Source organism: Nilaparvata lugens, chromosome 11, assembly GCF_014356525.2.
Source record: "Nilaparvata lugens isolate BPH chromosome 11, ASM1435652v1, whole genome shotgun sequence".
Classification (NCBI taxonomy): Eukaryota; Metazoa; Arthropoda; class Insecta; order Hemiptera; family Delphacidae; genus Nilaparvata; species Nilaparvata lugens.
Window position 1 is genome coordinate 23,031,604 of NC_052514.1, and position 24,564 is coordinate 23,056,167.

General features: G+C 35.4%; 1 protein-coding gene across 1 annotated transcript in view; it reads left to right on the forward strand.

Moving 5' to 3' along the window:
• Positions 1 to 24,564, forward strand: part of LOC120348902 — a 224,617-nt gene that overhangs the window by 136,486 nt on the left and 63,567 nt on the right. Inside the window, exon 3 of the mRNA XM_039438222.1 lies at positions 20,478 to 20,605. Coding sequence (XP_039294156.1) covers positions 20,500 to 20,605 — 106 coding nt within the window. The 5' untranslated portion in view covers positions 20,478 to 20,499. The remainder of the gene's footprint in view (positions 1 to 20,477; positions 20,606 to 24,564) is intronic.

Consider the following 24,564-nt stretch of genomic DNA (forward strand, 5'->3'; position numbering starts at 1 on the left):
AACGCTCCATTAATATTGTATTATCTAGATTGGATTAGGCTCACAGAGTTACCCTCAACTGACTGATTGCTCAATTTATCACTGGAGCAGTCATGTAAAGGTCAACTCCCTTAACCTGCAAACTGTCTATTCTCGACTGCTGGGTGTAGGTGGCAGTCACGGTGAGCACTATGATAGTGAACTAGTACTAGTGGCATATTCTGAGTTATCCTGTTCTGGAAATAGTAGGAAAAATTGATTGTTGGAAAAGATATTGGAGAAATAATAAACTAAATTTATCACCAGTTGATAGCGAAACTTCGGATTTCCTGTATGGATTTGTAGCGTGTTCCAAACATGAACATGAATGAAGGTGACTGAACTTCGAAATAATATTCCTATTAGCAACTCGTTCATGTTGTTACAGACATAGAATTTAAAATTGGCTTCAACACTTTTGCAACATCTAATATCGTATAACAATACCAATTTATTGTTTGAAATAATATTATATTCCCATGGGCAATTATTGAATTTTTCCTGCGTACTTGAATTGGTTCTATATTTTTCCTCAACTGAAATATACATCGTATCAGTAAGTCCATATCAAACACAACTAAAGCTAACTTATATTCTGACTTTGGAACTATGCGATTTTTGTGAAGCTTCTTTGGCTTCTCTTGCATAATAAATGAATAAATAATCATTCCCAGTGTTTTATAATTATTGACTTTCAATCACAAATCTTCTTCAAATTCAAATTTGCTTCAACGAATAACTATAGTGAAGTCGATTCACTTTGGTCCTCCACAATAGAATGAGCAATTCATCTTTGATAATGATCATTTACAATTTTATACACATCATGTTGTTATAAAGCACCAATGCTTCTCTTGTCTCTCTCTCGCTCTCTCTCTCTCTCTCACTCTCTCTCTCTCTCTCTCTCTGATGAACCCTCACCGAAGTAAATCATTGTACATTGCGAAATCACGATGCTTACATATATTTATGAATTGAGCGGCAAACCTTATTCTTCTATCAATAGAATATAACAATACTTTCGGTCAATTTCCATTATACTATACAATATACGGTTGTAACTGTTGGATAGCGATCGATGAATGGAATATCACGGGGGATTGGATAGAAAATACTACCCAACACAAAATTCCTTCCCATTTATTCCTTCCCACAATGACAAAGTAGTGCCTCGGAAATTATAGTTCCCACACACTATTATCAGTTTGATTACTGACATTAACACTAAGAAGCAATCTTCAAAGTCAACTGGCTAATTTTCATGCGACGATTTGCTTCAAGTTATTGATAGAGTTTATTTGTGTGCAGTGTCAAATTGGTTACAAGCTGGGATGTGATGTCATCCTTCATACTGCATTTATTATTCATTTGCTAGCTAGCCCCTGCCGGTTCACAATCCATAACAATGACTACGCCCCTTTCTCAGCCATTAATGAACCAATTACCGCCATTTATCGATTCTGCAGAAAAACGCCCTCCTTCCTTATTTCTACTTGAATCCATCTTGAGTGGATTTGACAGCTTTCTTCAGTTGTCTTACATTAAATACTGGAAACTTTGATAGAAGCTAGGCTGGCTGACAGTACAAAACAATCAATACTCTCTTCTTATTTTGAGTTTCTTCCGCTCTCGTCATTATTTCTAACTCTCACTGTTTATCCTTCCTATTGTTGACCTGTTTTATCTCAATCTGGAATTAGTTTCATTATAATTCAGAGCTTTGTGAAACGGGAACAGAATAGTAGAATGTGAAGGCCGTAGACATCACAGTTACTATCTAAAGTAATATAGTAACCGTAGTATTAGTATAATAACTGTAGTACGGTAGCATAGTAGCATCAGCCATGCTATTGTTTGCCGAGTGATCTAGTATAAATAATAATTACTTTTCCTATTGTACATATTTGCTAAACTCTCATGAAACTAACATAATTATGTTAGTAGATTATCACTTGTTTATTCCAGCCACGTGCTATCCAACTGGATAAGTAGAATATTGAATTAATAAGTTCTATCATATTATTCATTTATTTATTACATTCCACAATCACAATATCAAATTAATGATTGGGAGGGAATCAACAGGATAAACCCAAAACTGATTCTTCCCCTATTCTCGGTAGAAATAGTCCAAATGAGGTTATGAATTATGCTGGATTGTTAATATTTCTCACACTCATTCAAAGTTGAGATAACATTTTCATTTAATTTCCATTGAGGATTCATCTTAATTTTCCCTCAATCAATTCTTTCTCCCTCTATCTGTTCAACTCATACTCTTCTTTTTCCCCTTCTGCAATCCCTATTTTGCCTTCTCCTCCACCTCACCACAACATTCTTCTCATTTTCGTTATTCCACTATTATTTCTTTACTCCCACTTCTCTTTCCGTCTCCGCCTTCGTTCACTTTTTCTTGGAAAAACATCATTTCCAGAGGGATCAGAATATTTTGTTTGATTCAGAAATTCAATAAAGCTCCGAGAAATAAACCATGTTCATAGAGAGATGAATCCAAAGGCCTCAAAAAGAGTTTCTCTCTGAACAAATGCTGTGTACATAAAGTATTCAACGGATGCATGACTCTACACTATTTTTCCCATTAATCCACTCCTTCAATTTTCCACCTCTATTTGAGAGTCAGGAAAGATCATTCTGATGAGTTCAATTTTTCGTTTATTAAAAAGAACCTAGAATCCTATTTGGATCTCCATTGAGTATTTGGAAATAAAATAGTAGTGAGAGGTGGAATTCAGATTTCAAAAAACATGACTAACTAGAGCGTGACTGACATCTCTTCGTGGAACATAGGGACAAACCCACGCATTATTGAAAATTCAAAAACTTTAGACTGTATAAGAAAGTCTTTTCTCCATAGCTGTTGTTGAATATGGTTCAACCCACATATTACGATGTCAAACCTGTATTTGAAATTTGAAGAAAACTTTAAAAAGCTATATTCTCTGGTAATTGATATTAATTTATATCAATAAATACTTCTGCTATATTTTATCTATTGTTCATCCAACAGAACTCAGTTCGAAAATTGTTTGCTCCAGACAGGATAATCTGATTGAAAATGATGAGATGATTGGATACTTGAAGAATACGATATGAACTAGTTTCATATTATTATTTCATAAATTTTTTCTCTAATATGTGAATATTTCCTATTTTAGTATTACATGCCATCTATTGGCATTTTACCATTGGAAGAAATACCATTCACGTACCTAAAATTGAACACAATCAAACAGAGATGGAATCATCTGCGTCAAATTGTACAAGGTTTCTGGCACAAGTGGTCAACAGAATACCTACACACACTCATGCAGAGAAATAAATGGCAGAAGAGTTCGGAACCAAATGAAATTGGCCAAATTATATTGGTTCAAATTTTAAATACGTCTCCAACCGAGTGGCCACTTGCTCGTGTTGAAAAACTTACCCTGGAGTGAGAGTTGTCACTGTGCGCACATCAAGCAATGAATTCAAGCGAAGAGTCAATCGCCTTGTTATCAACTAGAAGAGTTTGTTTATAGTCTACGCATTTCATTTTTTTGTCGTTTTCACAAGTAACATTTTTCATATTTTTCGTCGTATCCATGAATCCTTGTGCTACGAATTTTTTAAGTGTTTCCAATTTTTTCCTCCAATATCTGTTTGAAATATGTTATTTCAAGGTGGGTGCAATTTTAAGTATTACATGCCATCTATTGGTAATTGTGTTAACTATTCGTACTTCAATTATGGAAACGCAAGTCATTACCCTCTCCTATTCCTCTTTCTTGACCTTGGCTGTGTACGAGCAACCAAGTGCAGACGTTCAGATGTTAACACATTGTGTCATCTCGCCAATTCATGGCTTCTTCCATGACGCTCTCAACTCAATTTCCGTAAGTTTCATACCTATGTTTTTACAGTCGTATTGCTCAAAATGTTAATAAACTCGGTCCTCCATAATTCCTTATTGTGCTACAATGTCTGACAGTGATAATGATGTGAAATATTTCTTTTATGTATGGTTTTGAAGCATTTAAATTTGAAAATCTTCTTTGTGAAATAATGAAGGACTGAGAATTTTGTGAAGAGAACAACTACAAGACTTAACCTATTTCGGACTATGAGTAACCATATCTGAATTTGGGAGAGGTTAGCACAAGGTTACCTTATTTTTCCCCTCCCTATCATTTTGATGAAGTACTCATTGTATGAATTAATGAAGAATGGAGAATAAAGAATAAAGTTTTGAATGATCAATAAATATTATATTGGATTCAATCATAGACAGAGAGGTGTCTAGTACTGATTCTAATTTTGTATCATAGTATAATACACTACAATTCATAATATAAAATTCAAATAAATTGTACTATATTTGTAGTGTTATGTAGTCTAATCATTCTTTACTATGCATGAGATGGAAGGATTAATAGTGTTGGAGAATTGAAGTAATATATTCACTCGGAATCAATCAATGAATACAGAAAAATCCAAGGGATTAATAAATATTATTATTCTTAGTAAATCTAGGCATCAGCAAAACTAAGCTCATGCTATTCAATTGATTTTAAAAATTTGAAAACTAATGAACTATAAGACCAAGGGCTGGACCTGTATAAACTCTCCCTCTTCCAGTTGATTTATCAAACTGATAACTGGAATCAATAATCACAGAATGCTGTCTATCGACGTTTTTTGAATGGTGAAAGTAGCCCATACAACTTTTAACGAATAAATCCACTGCAGATTTCTCCTAAAAAGAAGAAAATCTGACCTGCTTCTGAAGCCTAATCCTCGAACAGGTGAAGGAATGAAAAACAACAACTGAAAAGTGGTAGAAGTTGAACAAAGTTTGCTCTTGTTCAAGATAATCCCGGTGGGAGAACATTGAACAATGTATTTACAGAAAGAGATGAAACAATGGAAAAATTTTCCGTCTATCTCGATAGATCAATCTTATGAGTTTTGGCAATGATTCCTTCAGCTGCCTGCAAATATAATAAACTGCGTGTCAAAGTAATACGTCTGAGACCCTCATTTATTCGTATTTGAGTTATGTTTTGACAGAGTGAATGACTATGTGATATTCCATTCATAATCATAATGTTGCATTAATTTTCTTGTGCATAGAATGAGATAATGTTTCAGATAGTAATGAGATGTTGTTTCAGATAACGGGATGATGTTTTAATGATCATCCAGCGAATATTGAAGCCTTGTATGGATAACTTTTCGTCTTTAAATAACTATTGTACTTCAATAACTCATGTGAGTTCACGATTTGAAGATTCAACTCGAAACATGCTTCGCTGCATTACTCTCGCGGACCTCAAAGGAAAATGTTGCAATCAGAGAAAGCCTCTATACTGTATGCTGTACTTTGCAGTAAGCACCACTGACTTGGATTTTTCAGTAGCTTTCTGCATCCAGTAGGCTGTAAAATCAATTCATCTAATCAACACTCTATTCTATATCATCACAACGATCCACTCCCCTCTTTGTCATTGTTTTGAATCATGAGGTTGATTCTCCCAGTCTCCAACAACATAATCGAATCTAAACCTTATCACTTGTACCTCATTGAAATTCTCATTCTCACAAACTGCGATACCATAGAAGCCACCTGTACTGCTATCGTACGAAATCCCCCATTTATCGACTGGTCTATTCTGGGCTATCTACCGAAGGCAAGCTGTGACTACACAGCGGCGACAAGGGCTAAATATAATCGGCGACCATTGATAGTGACAACAACACGACCGGAGTAGATTGTGCGGTTGCATCGTATGCAGCAGAGGTGTCTCTCCGACCGAAATGTGTTTGTCAGACTGAATGTTTCGGCGTCACTGTGTTATCAGCATTATCAGCTCAACAACAAAGGCTTCACACGTCAGGTTACAACAGTTCTCGTTTTGTACAAGATCAGAGTGCTCAAATATAGAAACGTGGCCTGTCTTTTCTCTACCTCTCTACCCGTGAACTGGATTTAGAACCTCTAAAGTTTATTTTGTATAAGAATTCAAAGATTGAATGTTTTAGTAATTGTAGAGTATAAATTATATGAAAAAAATTATGTTCCTTCTTCTACTGATATTACTCTCATTCCTTCTTCAAACTACTTGTGGAAAATTCTTTTACGTTTAAATTTACAGTATTTCGATGGAGAAAATAGAATAATCTCCAAATTAAAGAATTAAAGAATTTCAATGGAGGATCTGAAATAATCTAGATAGAGTTATCTCATTCCAATGGATGAGATAGAGATGCACTTCGAGACTACAGAGACAATATTTCTCATTTCTTCTATCTTGAAATATTTGTTATTTGAATCTAGAAAAGGTACAGTGAGTGTACATAACTTATTCACATCTCGAAAGTGAAAATATCTGTTCCACTTATCAAAACACATCATTTTCGATTTTTAATGATACTCAAGTTCTGTACTTTTAGAGTTATCTTGTGTCGTGCAGTTGAATATAGAATTTCCAAAGGAGTAAGAAAAAAGACAAAAGCAACGTTGACATTGATAAGATGACATGAGACGGCTTTCTATGTGAGACACTACGTGCAAATGCAAAAATCATTCTTGACAGCTTCCCCTTTTCCCTGCTATCCAGTCACAAATGTGTCTCAGTTATTCTTGACAGTTTTCATACATCTACTACATATTCAGTCTGCAAATTTCTCTTTCAAAACTCTGCCGTCAGATTCCAAAGAAATATGAATGGAATTATTGAATACAGCTCAAGCAATTATCGGAATTGCGGATCTGTTGTTTAATGATAATTTTCTGGATGAGAATTATAGTTAAAACTTCATATCCCAGAGTTACTATATGGTCACACTGAACACGCAGTGGAGAAAAGAGTGGAACTTTTGACCAGTTATTTTATTGAGTTGGAAAACCTCATTCATCATTGCTAGAAAAACTAGTCTAGCACTTCTAGCGATAAGTTGAGGTTGAATCTACTTCGATTGACCACAAGATTTTTTTTGTTGCTGAAAGTTATGAACCTACACTTTCAGTTTAGAGAATTTTAAGCAAGTTTTCCTGAAATATCAATCATTTTAGGTTAGATATAATAAACCATAATGAAGAGAGATAACAACAGACAATGCGAAGCTAATGAAGATTGCTCATAATGTTCATAATAAATGAGAAAATAAATCCAGTTGATGATTATTTGGGAAAAATAAAAATTATTTCATGAGAAGAGATTATTACGAGATAATGCGATTTGCATAGCCTATTGGCCCATTTGACAATGGAATGAATCAGTGTGCATATAAATAATATTTGCGTGATTTGGTCAATATTGACCTGTATATCTGAATCAAGTACTGCATGTCAATAGCTGTGGAATCGCTTAGCTCTACCACATGGTCATACCTGTATTTAGCTGACTCATCATACACAAATGCAATCAAGACTCAATAATGCAGTAATGGTACAAACTAATTACTAACTCAGTTTATTTACTACCTAGAAAATTCAAAAACCAATGACCAATTGGTCGATTGTCGATATAATTACTAGATCAAAAGTTCATAGATTGGGAAGATCAATTCTTCATAAAAAAGTATGGCTTATTTGAACGGGTTCAAACTTTTCCACTATTTACTGAGACGTCTCAATTAGATTGATATTATCTATCAAGTTTCAAAATTCCGCTTGTTATACGAGATATATCGAAGTACTGTATTTTTAAATCCCGATTCATCCAGCATAAGTATTTCAGTAAATCTCTGTCTCGGAATTAATAAATTGCTTCCGGATCCATTTTGTATGTGAACGGAAATTTAATAACGTTGCAAGACACCCTTGCAATTGGATGCCACTGGAGCCCATCACTCATGGGCCGACAGCTCTCAATGTAATCTCCCAGCTCAGTGAATGGATGGCCTCTGGGTCACTAGCACCTGCTATTCCAAGTGTGTTATCTTCAAAATTATCAATTTATCCCAATTTGACGCTGCAAAAACGGTTATGTATATTTCATAGAATCTAGACAGAGAGTGAATTACTTGCATTGAGAAACTCTTGAAGTCAATAGATTACTTTTATCGTAAAAATCAATAACACTCATGCAACTACTCAAACTTTTCACAGAATTCACGTGATGAATCTTTTTATAATGTGAGTGAACTGAATAAAATCAAATGAGTCAAACTCAATTATTCCGATGGAAAACAATAGTTCACTTCTTGTTACCTAACTTGTTTATTTGATTGATTCAAAACAAGATTAATTAGAGATTGATTGAGCTCAAAAAACCGTTATTCACAAGCGAGCAAAACTGATCATCATGAATGCAGAACAAAAAATACCACTATATGCTATAATTGATACTAATAATTATATTATATTTCCATATAAAAACTCAGGCGTGAAAACACCACTTTTAAAATAGCTATTTTTCTAGACCAGCTCCGCAAGGGTCTAATTGAAAACTTGACAAACTGAGTACTCGACCCAATGAAAACTTGTAGAATTTAAAATATGCCTATAACCTACCTCGGTAAATCTATATGCAAAATTACAATTTAATTGGTCCAGTTAACATCAATTATGATTCAAAGAATAGAGTCATTCATTATATCTATAGAAATTCGTATTATATTCGAGTAACTATTCATTTTTACTCTCCTTGCCCTATTACCATAGGTAAGGAAAGTATTGCTTTCCGAAAAAAATTAAGGTACCCCAATTTCTAAATTTCTATACGTTTCAAGGTCCCCTGAGTCCAAAAAACTGGTTTTTGGGTATTGGTCTGTATGTGTGTGTGTGTGTGTGTGTGTGTGTGTGTGTATGAGTGTATGTGCGTCTGTGTACACGATATCTCATCTCCCAATCAACGGAATGACTTGAAATTTGGAACTTAAGGTCCTTTCACTATAAGGATCCAACACGAACAATTTCGATCAGATGCAATTCAAGATGGCGGCTAAAATGGCGAAAATGTTGTCAAAAACAGGGTTTTTCGTGATTTTCTCGGAAACGGCTCCAACGATTTTGATCAAATTCATACCTAAAAAAGTCATCGATAAGCTCTATCAACTGCCACAAGTCTCATATCTGTAAAAATTTCAGGAGCTCTGCCCCATCAATGCAGATAGATTCCCAATTATCAGGCTTCAGATACAATTGAAACGAAAAAAATCAAGTGGAGTAGATTGAGCATGAAAATCTCTACAATTAATGTCCAGTAACATTTTCACCTAAAATTGAAAATAAGCTTTAAATTCGAGAAAATGTGATTATTCAATTGCAAATTATTGTTGATTCTATTAAATCATTCACTATGAAGAGATAGCAGACCTCATGTGTGTCTCCAGCGTTATTGCCCTGTCACCAGCTGACTCAAATATTTGAATAGTAGACTTGAGATGCGCGGGAACACTAGCGTCAGTGATCAATTTTCATAACGGCAAGGAAAGTTGTGTGAGTGCGCCACACCAGATTTTTTAAATAATTATCAGAACTTGTATACAATTATACTCATCCAATACAATAGAAAATGTTTGAATGGAAACTAGCTCAGGAATGAAGAGTGTTCTGGATGAACATTATGGAATGTTCTCAAAAGTTCCAATATCTATTTTGACTTTCCAATGAGGATGAATTGATATTAATCCCAGAGTTCAATACAATTTGCATAAATCTCTATATATATATATGGAATGTTCTCAAAAGTTCCAATATCTATTTTGACTTTCCAATGAGGATGAATTGATATTAATCCCAGAGTTCAATACAATTTGCATAAATCTCTCTCTCTCTCTATATATATATATATATATATATATATATATATATATATATATATATATATATATATATATGAACAATGGAAATAGCTTGAACAGCTGTACAATATACACTATGGGAATTATTTTCGGTATAATAACTGATACGTTTCTGAATATTCAATACATATTAATATTTATCAATCCCTTGAATTTTCGTGAATTCATTGATTGATTCCGAGTGAATATATCACTTTAATTCCCCAACACTTTTGTTCCATCCATCTCATGCATAGTATAGTACGATTACATAATACTACAAATATAGTATAATTTCATACAATGAGTACTTCATCAAAATGACAGGGAGGGGGAAAATAAGGTAGCCTTGTGCTCTTCCTCTCCCAAATTAAGATATGGTTACTCATAGTCCGAAATAGGTTAAGTATTGTAGTTGTTCTCTTCACAAAATTTTTAGCACTTGATTAGTTTCAAAAAGTAAATTTTCAAATTTAGATGCTTCAAAACCAAACATAGAAGAAATATTCCACACGATTATCACTAAAATAGGAAATATTCAAATATCTAAGAAATAATTTATGAAAAAATAATAAGAAACTAGTGCATATCGTATTCTTCAAGTATCCAATCATCTCATCATTTTCAATCAGATTATCCTGTCTGGAGTAAACTGAGGTCAGAATCAGTTTTCGAACTGATTTCTCTTGGACGAACCATAGATAAAATATAGCAGACGTATTTATTATGATATTATAATACTATATTTTTAATAGTTGAACCATAAGCAATAGTTTTTCAATGCACATATATCCATACTTTTTTCCACCTGGAAGATAGAATGAACGCAACTTATACTGTGTGTGTTGTTGGTAATATCGCACAGTACTCAAAATGCAGCAAAAAGTTGTACGAAAACTCTCTCCAGCCGACAGAATTATTTACCAATCTCATTTTGGCGAGCGGTGAGAAAGGTGCGCGTCGTGGAAGCTGCGCGCTGCGTTATGAATAGGAAGCAGGCTTTTTGTCGCCGAGAAACGCACGTAGAGCGCCGCAGGCAATGAGCTTCCTGCACTGATCCGGACAGAGAACGCAGTAACGAGAGACCGGAAAAAGATTACGTTGAGAAGAAGCGAGCGAACGTTTTGGCTGACAGTGTCGGTTGGTCGACGCAAAAACCGAAAAGGGGATTTTGAGAGCTCTGAAGAACGATGGCTGCCCGCTCTAGTGGAACTCATCTGGGGAATTGCGAGTGGCAGAATTTTTGCCGGTCACCATTTATATCTGGTCAGTGACAACCTTGGTTAGCTCTAGAAGGTGATTGGAGGGATGGCTTATATCGAGCAGATAAGACGTAATCCTCCAAGGAGCTTGGTTTCACTTTTTCAGTATAGATGTTGAGGGATATTATCTTGAATCACTCTTAATGCAATACGATTATATTCTATCACAATCATATAATAAATCACCCTAAGTTACCCTAAGTATGGTTAGGGTAATAGAGAGTGTTCTAGATTTTCGGATTTTTTTTGTATTATAATTGATTTGTATTTTTCATAATTTTGTATTAATTTCATGATATTAACCTCGACACATATTATATTTGATAGTGAGGTATCATTTTGAAAGAATTGCTAGTATTATTGGGATGGTGCCTCTTTGGGAGTCCTGCAACCTCACGCGATCTCTCAGAGAGCCCTTATCAAAGAGCTGCTTGCCAAAAATCATAGGTATTCAACACATCTCCTCTTCCAGGAATTCCCAGTTTTTAATATAAAACAACTGTTTATAAAAAATCTTCTTGTTTTTATTGAAAAAAGTAACTTTACTTTCACCGAAATCCAACATAATTACCTAACCAGAAACAGATTGCATACCAACATTCTGATTCTCCGGTTAAATAACTTCATTCAACTGGGAAACTGTTTCCACCTAGCTCATTGGCTTTACCGTAATATTCCAGTTGAGATCTCTGACATTGAGGGGTGTAGCGTCGCCATAAACAAGCATAGAGTGAGCAGGTGCCTGCTCTACATTGGGAAAGAGGCTTCGGAGGCTCTCCTAAATTCGCCTTATAGATGTATATTTCCTTTGAAAATGCCAGCATATTATTTCACATATTCATCCAAATTATTATGTTTTTAATTTCTTCCCCCACGAAATATCAAAATAATAAAATTATGACTGCCGAGTGAAACCCTTGAGCGCCGTTGAGCTGAAAATTATTATTATTACTTGTATGTTTATACTGCAATCATATAAATATTTTTTTATATTCCACTTTTAATTCCAAACTATGTTTAAGTATATTAATTTCCCTAATTAAAACCACTGTATTTAACTGTCTGATTTAGTTCGACTCCTCCCTGCACACGGACAAATCATCCACGCAGGGAGTATATTCTTTATATTTATTACTGTTACACTATTATTTTGTAAATATGTCTTTTTAATGAATAAATTTGAATTTGCATTTGAATTTGAAATATTATTATTGAATATGTACAAAAATGTGATGTTTTTGAATTCATGAGTCATAGGTAATATGGATGAAGTAAGTAACTGAATTCAAGTGGACTTTAACAATGATCTGTTGATTATTCAAACTCAAATCAAACCACCCACTGAAACTATATTGTTTAGTCCACGAAACGCTGTTGATCCTCACAACTGCAGGATATATTCTGCGTCTCAAAACTCTACCAACAGAATTCTTAATTTGTATCTGTAGATGAAGATTCAGCTCGTCAGTTGATTATTACCATCCACTGGACCTAACAATCTTCTCATAGCATGGATCAGCTCTACCAATAATGTTGGGAAAGAATAGAGTCCTCGCTAATAAGTCTTCGACATCCGCGGCTCATCAAGATTACTCTTGGAAGGGAAACAATATGTAGTCCTTTCCAATCTCCTGAAAGTTCTCAATACAGATCTTCCTCCTTCTTGAAGAAGAGTTATTTTGAAAACCCCTTCTCGATTCATTGAGGAAACGTTTCCTCCTCAAACGCTAAGCTTCCTCACTTCTCACGTCTCTTATCACTCTTACCCTTCTCAACTGACCTACGTATCTTAGGCCTCTTTTCAATGATGCCCGTTAATTCGTAATCTGTTAGCGAGAAGGCGGTCAGGCCTGATCTCATTGAATAGGAGCTGTGGACTGGTATTGATGATTTTGGAGCTGCTTTGGTAGCGTTCCGCTTCAGTTAACCTTTGACCCATTCACGTTTGCCATTATAATTAACGTTCGAAACACACCAACACCAACGAACTGCCAACTTCCGGAAGGATATCGATTACGGGGCTGCAGTTGGCACAACTGAACTGCTTTTTGTCCTTTATCCTTTGAGCATTGACACAAGGAGAGACAGAGATACATTCAGTGGTAAATGGATAGTGTGAGAGAGAAAGTGCATTAGAAAGTTGGAGAGAGAGTAACGACAAAAGAGCAGGGAATATAATGAGTAAAAGAGATGGCGTGAGTGAGGGAGAGAGAAAGAGTGAGTTACAGAGAGAGAGAGAGAGAGTGAGTGAGAGAGAATTGATGAGTAGCTGGATGTTGGAGTTTCCTGCCTGTTAGTGAGTTCGACTCACTATTAGATGGCGGATATCGCTTTCTCGTGTCATATGCCATTCTGTGGCCGTCATACAACAAAGGACAGTCATGAACTGATATTTCACTGAGAAAAGCCTTTTTCCACGTCGAGTGTTTACCCTGTTGCAACGGCTTGATCGATTATTTTTTGCTATTATCCCTCCAGAAGAGCGTATTAGCACTGTAAAGGGATATGTTCTCTCCACAAATGATTGATAACTGATTTTCAGTGAACGTTCCCTCCAATAATTTGTCATTCTTCCATCAACTTCCAATATGAATATGCATGAAAACTTTGAAACACAGGTGGAATACGCTGCAAATTCATTGTCATCGCACATGCATTTTCAGTGAGCAGTGTCTGTTTGAATTGAATCAAATTAAATCATTCAATTTAATAATACGCTCTTGAATTCGCAATTGTTTTTGAAGAATTATTCAAATGATACTGACTTCTGAAGTTTTTCCAGGCTCAGTTTCCTCAATAATTCAACTTTTCCTGCATTATGATTAAGTTTCGATAATATGATGATCTACTATGATAATTATCAATAATATTGTTGAAAAAGAATCGGCTTACACATGTACGGGATAGGAAATACACGAATGACGTATAATCACGTCTGAATAGCCTCTGTAGTCTTATTCTATACAATTCATCATTGTTAGACCGTTTAAGGATTCACGTTTTTCTCAATCGCATTTTCCAGTGGAATTTGAGGAATAAATCCGTCGGGAATAAGAAAATACTGTGTTACGTTCTCACAACTCGATTCACACAATTCTTGATCGAGGGGATCGACCAGATTCCTGGTGAACAATCACGTGATAGAGAGGATTTTCGTCTTGTCTTCTCGATAAACCGAATTTATAGTCCGACCGGGAGGCGGAATCGGGTCTCCGCGCCTGCCTCAAGCGATTTCACGTACCGTAAAATCTAACGGGTAGAGAAAAGACCCTGTACTACTTGGATTCTAGCCCTTGGATGACTTCGTCCAGCCCAGAATCATTCCACGCGCTTTCCACTGGAAATTCCTTCCACTGAACAATTTTCTTGTTTCAATTTCGTTCCGACTCAATTTAAGCAGCTTACTTGTGACGATTTTAAATCGGTATATATCGCTTTCAGAAAATTGCGCAATACTAGGAGGTTTCCCTTAAACGTTTCGAAATGTATCTTCAACAAGGTAATCTAGCGCATCTTCTCAATCGAGATTATGAACAAAGCGCTCTTTCTTTCAAGGAAGTAACGAGAAAGATAATTTCAAAATCAACAAAAACACAAAGATCTGTGATAAGCTGACTCAAGCTATTTTATTGATATGCAATCTAGCTTGAATAGCTTGTTTTTTAAAAAAGTAAGGTATTTCATCAATTATTACATAAATCCAATTTCCACTCGGAGATTTGATAAACCGAGATTTTCAATTTTTATGTTTGAAAACCTAAATAAAAACAAAAACAATTCTCTTGGATAATCATGAACTAGGAATTTCAGGCTAGAATAGCCTTAGAGCCACAACTTCTTCAACTGATCCAATACAGAGGCTCCATTGTGATTTATATAGAATTTTCGATGTTTTGCTTATCAAATTTGATCGGATAAAGAGAGTAGATGATATTTCATGGTTGAGAAGAAAATCTACATTTGAGGAAACATTTCGTACAATTTTGTAGAAAAATTGAATTTAATAAAATCAAATGGAGTTCTAATCAAACATAATTTTTCCGTACTTGCAGTTCACGATTCCCTCAATATTTTGAGTTTCTTTTAAGTAAAATTCAACGTCTGATATTCAATATTGATCCATAGCTTAATGTTTTGTAAAAGTATTTTTCCTTAAAGGTTTTCCAAATGCACCTGAAATTGCAGCTTTCAACACCCAAAGCGATTATCCAACACTGTCCGTGAAAAATAAAGGACTCGTTTCATGGAATGCATTCAGAAATACAACCCTTTCTGGTCCATTTGTGGGCGCTAAGCTAGCTGTTTCCATGTTATTTTCCAATTTGAGATGATTGCTAAGTGCGTTTAGTTCAACCGCTGTGCGAAGGTTGCCACTATATTCAGCTGCTAAGCTCTTTTCTATTCCATCCATATACGTCGTGCAAAGCTTTCGCTTTCACTGGAAAGCAATCAGAAAAGAAGGGACTCCCCATTCGAGCCATGGGATAAGTAAAACGTACACGTGCTGACCCTTTTTAGCTTTCTGGCCTTTTTCCAAGCTATTCCTCTGCATCGCCCCTCTCTTTTCCTCTTCCTTCGTCTTCTTCCTTTTCCACCATTATCTTCCCTTCCGCCATATTCTTCCTCTTCCTGTCACACCTGATGACGACACAGCGCCGCTATTATCATCATAACATCCTTTGCGTTTTTATCACTGGTCTTTGCAGATCTTTGTCAGCCGAGCGGCGAGCTGTAAAATTGTTGTTTTACTGAATTTTTTGTGGTTTGGAGTATGATATACGGTTTTCTCCTATTGAATAATTCTCCAGTTGCATTGTTCAACTCTCCTGTCTTATTATAGGACTTATTTTTTTATCATTTCTTACCATCTTCTTCTTCAGTATTATATTATATCTTCTTCCTCAATATCATAATATGATAATATTGTTATCTTCTAACACTCTTGTTCTCTTGGAAACTATGATCTGAGAGAGAAAATGTATCTGGAGTTTATTTGGTAAGTAGAAAAATGAACAGAAGCAATGGTATTGGTGTTCAAATAGTGATGCAATCATTTTTTAACCAAACTTTGAAAAAATATTTCACAATTTCCAGCTCAAATTCCACTAAAAGAGGAAAATGAACTCAGAATTTTTTCACCTTTATCAAAAGGACCTGCCCATACCAATAACTATCAACAACCAAGTTGTACCATATGCTAATGATGCCAAGTATCTAGGTATGACCTTGGACGCAAAGCTTCGCTGGAAGGCCCATGTCAAGAAGAAGAGAGAAGAACTTGGAATCAAATATAAGAAGCTGTATTGGCTGATCGGAAGAAACTCTGTCCTTTCAATCCGAAACAAAGTACTTCTGTACAAACAGATATTAAAGCCAGTATGGACGTATGGTATACAACTTTGGGGGTGTACCAAAGAAAGCAACATCAATATCATTCAACGTTTTCAAAACAAAGTGCTAAGGAACATTGTGGATGCTCCTTGGTATGTCAGGAACAGCGATCTTCATAGAGACCTTCACGTCGATCTGGTGTCCACCGAGATCCAGAGGCATGCGGAGAGGCACGAGGGGCGACTGCACCAACATGACAACGTCGAGGCGATCCAGCTGCTAGACAATGGAGGGTTGGTGCGGAGGCTCAAAAGGAGGAAACCGTTTGAACTAGTGTAGTGCTTGTTCAAGTAGTGTCCAGTGAAAGAGCAGAGCAGTGATTGAGTGAATCTAGCTTCTATAGTGCAGTCAATAAGTGTACATATTAATTAAACAATAGCAGTAAGAGTTTCTAATGAGAAATTCACTGTTCAATTTTTCAAGTAGTAATTTAGGATAGAAAAAATTAGCTCATTAGTCTTTAGACTAGATGGCTATAGTATTGACCAATAGAAAAAAAAACCTTTATCAATAATCGAAATTCGGGAGTGAAACAGTTTTTGCAGGTTAATCATGTTGTCTTTCTAACAATATTTTTTTTTCATGTGCAAATGGGAATTTTTAACATAAAATAATGATATTTGTTTAATGGCAGCCATTTCCATTTTCACACTTCTGAGACGTCTTCCAAGACATCATTTCTGCAACGTCTAAGAGAAATCTTCTGATTCTTCTCCAAAGAACCACTCATTTTGATTTCTTCTGCTGTTGGTGAGTACATACTCTCCAGTAACCACAAGATATATCATGTGGAGTCATCAAACCTCATATAACATATACTGTTAATCATATTCCAATCTTGATCCAATGAAAAATCTAATCTTCGGGTTGAAGTTGCCTACATGACACAGAATAAACTTAGTAGTATTGAATCCAATATATAATAATTATTTAAGTTGATCGGTGACATTTCAAGTTCACTTCATATAATACATCACGTCCCTGTTTCCGAATTCTATAATATTTTCTTCCTCATTCCCTAAGTTCATTTTGAATTTCCAAATTCCCTGAAATTATTCTGATGCTAGAATCAAAAACACCACCTGATTCTGAAGTTCAGAAATGGATTAGATTAATCCGCCGCGTGTTTTATTTGGATCGTGTTGACATAACATTGGTTACGTGTAGGCCTACTCACTGGGTGTTGTCCCACTGAGATTGCATGCTGCCCTCAGCACAGATTAATACACATCACACTCCTTTCTACACATACGAAGCACACATGACTCAAGGCTCAGCGTGTGTGTAGTGTATAGTTTGGTGATTTCGGACGGCTGTGAGGTCTTTTATGGTGTAATAGCTATCGCGATTGAGATATCTCGCACGACAGAAAAAGTTTCAGTGGTCCCTTGGGGCGATTGCGTGTATACTTTCGAAGGAGAAGGGTAGATGCGGAGGTAGAGAAGAAAACAATAGAAAGTTCTCGAAGATGGTGAAGAAGAAGGGGACTTGAAAGAAGGAGAAGATGGAGAGAAAGGGAGAGGAAAAGGAAATTGATGAAGGGTATGGATGAAGGTTATAGGGGATGCAGAAGAAAGAATTGAAGCAGGATGGTGGACGTGAAAGGAATATGTGTGGAAGAGTGAAAGGAATGAAAAAGAAGATGATAAGCAACCACAAAAAGAATAAGAAGGAGGAGCAGGAGAAGGAAAAGGAAAAAGAAAGAAAGGAAGAAAAAGAAGAAGAGGAGGAGATAAAGAAGAGAAAGTCTGTTGTAGAATAATAGCATAAAAACAAAATGATTTTTTTATGAAAAACTTGAGTAGACGAAAAAAAATGAATGGAATAAGAGTTGAAGATGAAGAAGGTGGTAAAGAAAGAAGTGTGATTCAGAGTTGGGTAAATGGTGGAAAGTGAAAGATGATTTGAATGCAAAGGAGGTGATGGAGATGGAGGATGATGGAAAAACAGAAAAAGAGGATGAAGATTAGGACGAAAAGAAAGAGAATTGAGTGATGTAAGAGGAGGAAGAGAAGGGAAAGGAATAGGATGAGGAAGATGAGTGAGAGAATTGGATTGAGAGGGAGGAGTGAAGCACTAAATATGAGTAGAATTGGATGGAGAAGGAGAAAGAAGGTAGGAGGAGAAGGTTGATAAAACAAAGTTTGTGTCAGAAAATGGCGGATGACAAATAACAAAAAGTTTGTTAGAGGGGAAGTGCGATTTAGTACCTTTCCAAATCGTTTGCCCTCTTATTCGACATTTTGTTTCTTCTTCCTCGAGAATAGAGCGAATAGGTCATTCTTCTTCCGTTTTAATACCTCCCTCCACATCTGATGAAATCGTAGCAGCAACTCTTTCTCGTCGCTTTCGTCTTGTCCACTTTCATATCACACGCTTTTTCTTCCTGTCTTTGGCACCAAAGTTACATTCTACTAAAACAAACCGAGGTGTCGTAGTGGTCAGCGAAAAACGTTGTTTTATCTCTATCTCTGACATGATTTTGTTGAAGTCTTATTCAATGATATTCACGATTATTTCGATGTGCTCAGCATACACACATTTTATTCATTTATTCATTGGATAGACTAAGAATAATACAGTACAAATACTTTCCATGATATACATTTTTTTGGAAATCACGATCTCATTTGAGATGTTACAGTTCCCAATTTCATTTATATTTAAGAATGCATTTGTTTGTTGAGTACGCATTATTGTTCAGCTATCTTTCTTTCGCACTCAGTTTCATACTAAAATCTATAAATTCAAATAAATTATACTTGATGTTTCTGCCTACCTTATCAATTCTTCATAAGCTTCCTAGTTCTTTGATAACCTATTGTTCAATCAATTGAAACAAAATCGTTAAGCCAAGTAGATTTGGGAATAGATACATTGAAATATGAGATTGTGAAACAAGTTCCAATCTTTTCCCGTTCGCAAATTCTTGGAGAGTTCAAATAATATGGAAAAAATTATAAAATTAGTATAGAATATAGAATAGTCTATTACTAGTTGTTCTGTGAACAGTAGTCCTCGCGCTCAGTGAGTTACATTGACCTGTTATCAGGTCTGGCTGCAACTATCTACAACGTTGATGGAAAGACACATTTTCAAGATGTTCGATGTTTTTGAACGGGTAGTATTATAGTCAACTGTCTACTAACGTTGATGGAAAGACACATACACTTTCTTTCAAGATGGCGTATTATGACGACAAGATACTAGCCGACTTTCCATTCTGTGGTTCATCTGTGATCACTAATCTGTGATCAGGTTTTTTAGTGAACGTAAAAAAAACCCGATGGAATTGATTAGTGGCTTTGAACTCAACCAATGTATCTTTCCATCAACGTTAGTAGACAGTTGACTATAATACTACCCGTTCAAAAACATCGAACATCTTGAAAATTTTCGCCACACTGCACAGAAAGCAGCTGTTTTCCAGTCTCTACGTAGATCTGAAAGACATTGTTTGCAGACGACTCTCGTCTGACGTCAGAACAGGTTTCTTTCCGGCTAAGGCCGGAAATAGTACCTTTTCCGGCCGCTAAATTTCAAGTGTGCTGAAGCAGCACAGGAGACTTCTTTTTCCTTTTATTTTATCCTTGGAATGCTAAATTTTCAAAAACCCTGTATATACGTCGACGTGCAATTTAGAAAGGAACATACCTCTCAAATTTCATGAAAATCTATTTCCGTGTTTCGCCGTAAATGCGCAATATATAAACATATAAACATTTAAACATTAAGAGAAATGCCAAACCGTCGACTTGAATCTTAGACCTCACTTAGCTCGGTCAATAAGATTAGTATTCAAATGTCCTTTAATCATACTAGAAGACTTCTGCTCTCACTTCTGTTTTAGTTGAGATTCTTCTTTAATCTGATGTCTGTGATTCGAGAGTTTATCAAATATCATAATAATTATAGATAATGAATATGGTTGAGTTATCAAATGGAAAGTACAAAATTACAGTATCAAGCTCCAATTGACAATAGTACTAGCTTATCATAAATGTTTGTTCATGTTGACAGGCAAATGTGGTGAGGGATCAGCATGATAAACGAGGAGGTGGTTGAGGAGGTGCTGAGAGGTCACCTTGAGGCCTCAAAATGGGCGATTCCTCGAGTTGTCAAGGTCTTCATTTCTTCCACAAGGGCAGGTGAGTTCCATCAATCCATCTACATCCTGTTTTCACCACATTTAAGGATATAATATTATTTAGTATTAGTTTAATTATTATTAGTATTTTGAGGTTCTAGATTGCTAGTTTAGTATTAATCCGTTTATGATTTCCCGAAATTATTAGTCTATGATTTTCCAATACTTACGAGTTTTAAATGAGATTGATTTCTTCAAACAGTGAGAAACAATATTCTCAATATACGAGTTCCATTGTATTTCCACTTTCGGATTCAGCGCGTTGCAGAGACGTGAGAAAGCCTCTCCCTTTTGTATTCTTCGATTGAAGGAGCAGAGCTGCAACCCGTGTAACACCAATATTTACGACCTACTACAAAAACATCAACTTGTTGGTTCTACAGCAGAACTGTTCTCATTTGTGTTTCTATACTGATTATGTGTGATTGTTTTCGTTTCAAATTTATGCCTTCCAAAAGAAAAAAATATCTAACGGGTAGACTATTATCGATGGAAGAAGACCCTACATACTAGTATATGACTGGAGACATCGTGGCTCTAGAAATTCCACTAATGCCAATGGATGAAATTCTGAAGAAAGTTCAGATCGCTTCGAAGATTTCTAATCTTTCTTAAATATAATGTATGCGACAAGAAGAGTGATAAAGAAATGATTTTACTTTCCTTGCCCTATTACCATAGGAAAGGAAAGTATTACTTTCCGAAAAAAATTAAGGTACCCCAATTTATAAATTTCTATACGTTTCAAGGTCCCCTGAGTCCAAAAAAGTGGTTTTTGGGTATTGGTCTGTATGTGTGTGTGTGTGTGTGTGTGTGTGTGTGTATATGAGTGTATGTGCGTCTGTGTACACGATATCTCATCTCCCAATTAACTGAATGACTTGAAATTTGGAACTCAAGGTCCTTACAATATAAGGATCCGACATGAACAATTTCGATCAAATTCAATTGAAGATGGCGGCTAAAATGGCGAAAATGTTGTCAAAAACAGGGTTTTTTCGATTTCCTCAAAAACTCAACGATTCTCATCAAATTCATACCTAAATTAGTCATTGATAAGCTCTATCAACTGTCATAAGTCCCATATCTGTAAAAATTTCAGGAGCTCCGCCCCATCTATGCAAAGTTTGATTTTAGATTCCCAATTATCAGGCTTCAGATACAATTTAAACAAAAAAATTTAATAATATAAATAATATATATATATATATATATATATATATATATAATATCAGATAAGGAAGAATTGTTTTTTGAATCATGCCTATTTCATTGCCAGCATTTAGAAATCACTACTTGTTGGTTAACGAGTTCTATTCACTATAGTCTTACAATTTTTCTACATGATTAATATTCATACAATCAGGGAATATCAAATCTGCATCTACTACTGCATCCAACTCATTATTAACGATATTGATTCAAATTGAGTATTGAGAACTCTATTATCCAAGTTGTGTTGCTGAAACTCTCTTTACAACACTATCATCAATAGTATCTTCCTGAACTCCAATTTTGTACTCTCCAATCGCGTATAAACACAATAAATCAATTTTTATTCTCATTTGTCATTCAACCAATATTCTCCTTAGATGATATTTCTTTGTTGAAAATAGTGTAGATGAAAATATCAGCGTGTTATTTGACTGTTAATGATCACATTTATGAATTGTTTTCAATGATTCACTCACGTGAGGCAATATGAATGGAAGTCCAGTTCACACAGTTAATGACAAGCTTAATAAGAATATACAAAGAAGTATATACTTGATATTATGCTTCTGACAGCAATATAGTGTTATTACTTGCGCGTTCATCAACAGCACGATATGACCCAAAAGAGGAGTCGTTTTTTCTGACTAGTACTTTGAAAAAGTAGCAAGCACAGAAACTAATTTTGTTTCAATAGAACAATGATTGTTTATCTGCTCGAGTTCTATGTCATGCTTCCGTTGAGTTCATCCGTGTATCACTTTTTAATAGTTACCAGAAACGAAGAGCTCCATTAGTGTGAGTCGCAATTCCTAGAATGATGGGAGTAGATGGGGAATTCAATTAAGGACGCATTTCGTCTGGAGATTAGTTGTCACCTTACGCGAGCTTGCAGCCCGAATGAGAGAATAAGTAAGTTTCTGATGAAGAGAGAGACGGAGAAGGAAACATCAAGTCGATCAAGAGAGTAAAGGAGAAGATGTGTTAAAGAGAAGAGAGAGATAGACAATGTGTGCAAAATGGAATGTGGTAGTTAAAATTCGCGTAGTGGTGTATGTTAGCTTTTGATGAATTGAAGGATTTGTGTATGCCCAGTTATTTGAACTGTAATATAGTTCAAATTATATTATATTATAATCTCGTCATACATCTTGATTACCTGATTACACATAGAATATCTCTATCTGATTATTACATTTATGGGTTCAATGAACAACCGTACTGAATGATGAGAATCAAGTGACATTTACAGGTGAATCAACAATCATGATAAAATTATAGTACTTACTGTCTGATTGAATTCGTACAGAATCCCATATCCTGCCTTCAGCCTTATCTTGCAACGTTGGAATATACAATTCTATCAAAAGTTTTTGTTGTTTATAGAACTATACTTGTAAATGAATTTTTCACAATATAGCTGTGACTGTACCTGAATGGTAATAATGTCATCGTCTTCTCCATTTGTCAATAAATCACAACAGTTTATGGAATTAAAATATTGTCTAGAATACTCTAAACGATATCCTCCTTCTATTTTCTAGCATAACAGTGTATAAAGTCACAACTTTACAATATTTGTAACGATATTCTGTGGTACTTGCTGGATTGATTCAAATATACTTGGAGATTTTTGACATCCGAATGTTATGTGGACAAATTCAAGACCAACGGTTCGAACCGTTCGCGTGGTCCATGGAGTTTGTTGAATATTATGTGAACGACAACAGTATAGGTGAATTACATTGTGTGCCTGTGCTTATTGGCCTGGGACCCATTTGGCGAAACATTAATGAGGGGGGATTACAAGTTGAATAATTTACCGCTGCAGTGGGCCAGCTAGTGGCCAGTGGCGAAGACACAACCATCTCCAGGGTCCACTAACCACGATTAAGCGATGCTTTCCAACTTTCCATGGTGTTTCGATTCTTCGAAGAAGCAGTGAACATTGTTTGGATTTCATGAACTATCATATTTCATATACTAAATAAGTAAGAAAACGTAAAGCCAGTCACACACACAAATCGATTTTTGTTCGTACGATATTTTGACGTCCTTATGAATTCCAGCAGATAGAACGGAACTTGACATACATCATCTTTTTTTATATTAGAATTTATAAGGACGGCAAAAACTCGTAAGAAAAAAAATCTATGTAGCTAGCCTCATGGATTCTTTACCTGGTTCATGTCAAATAAAAACACACTGTCAAGCAAGTTACACACACATCGATTATTTGCCATTCTTATGAATTCTACCAGATCAACTTGACAAACATTATCTGTTGGATCTAATAGGATTTATAAGGACGGCAAAAAATCGAAAGTCGAAAAAACTATGTGTATGTAACTAGATTAACACACTATAGGACACTATAACACTCTGTAAAACACTAACTCACTTTTGATCATGGTAAGAGATTGTAAACTACTACAGAGATTCTGCTATATACTGTAATATAATAACGTACCATACTTCAGCATACCGTATCAAACTGTAACTTACTGTTACCCACCGTGACGTTAAGTGAAAAATAATTTTTCAATACACTCACTGAACTTGATAGCCAATCAATCATTGCGATGAATTCAATGATTTGAACAAATTGGAGAGAAATATTCTTACAAAGAGTTTAGTATAATTGGAAATGTATAATGAAGTAAAAGTAAGATTATTGAACAGGTGCCCCTAGATCAAGTAATAGGCGGAAATCTCTTGCACGAAAATTGGTCTGTACCATAATGTTTT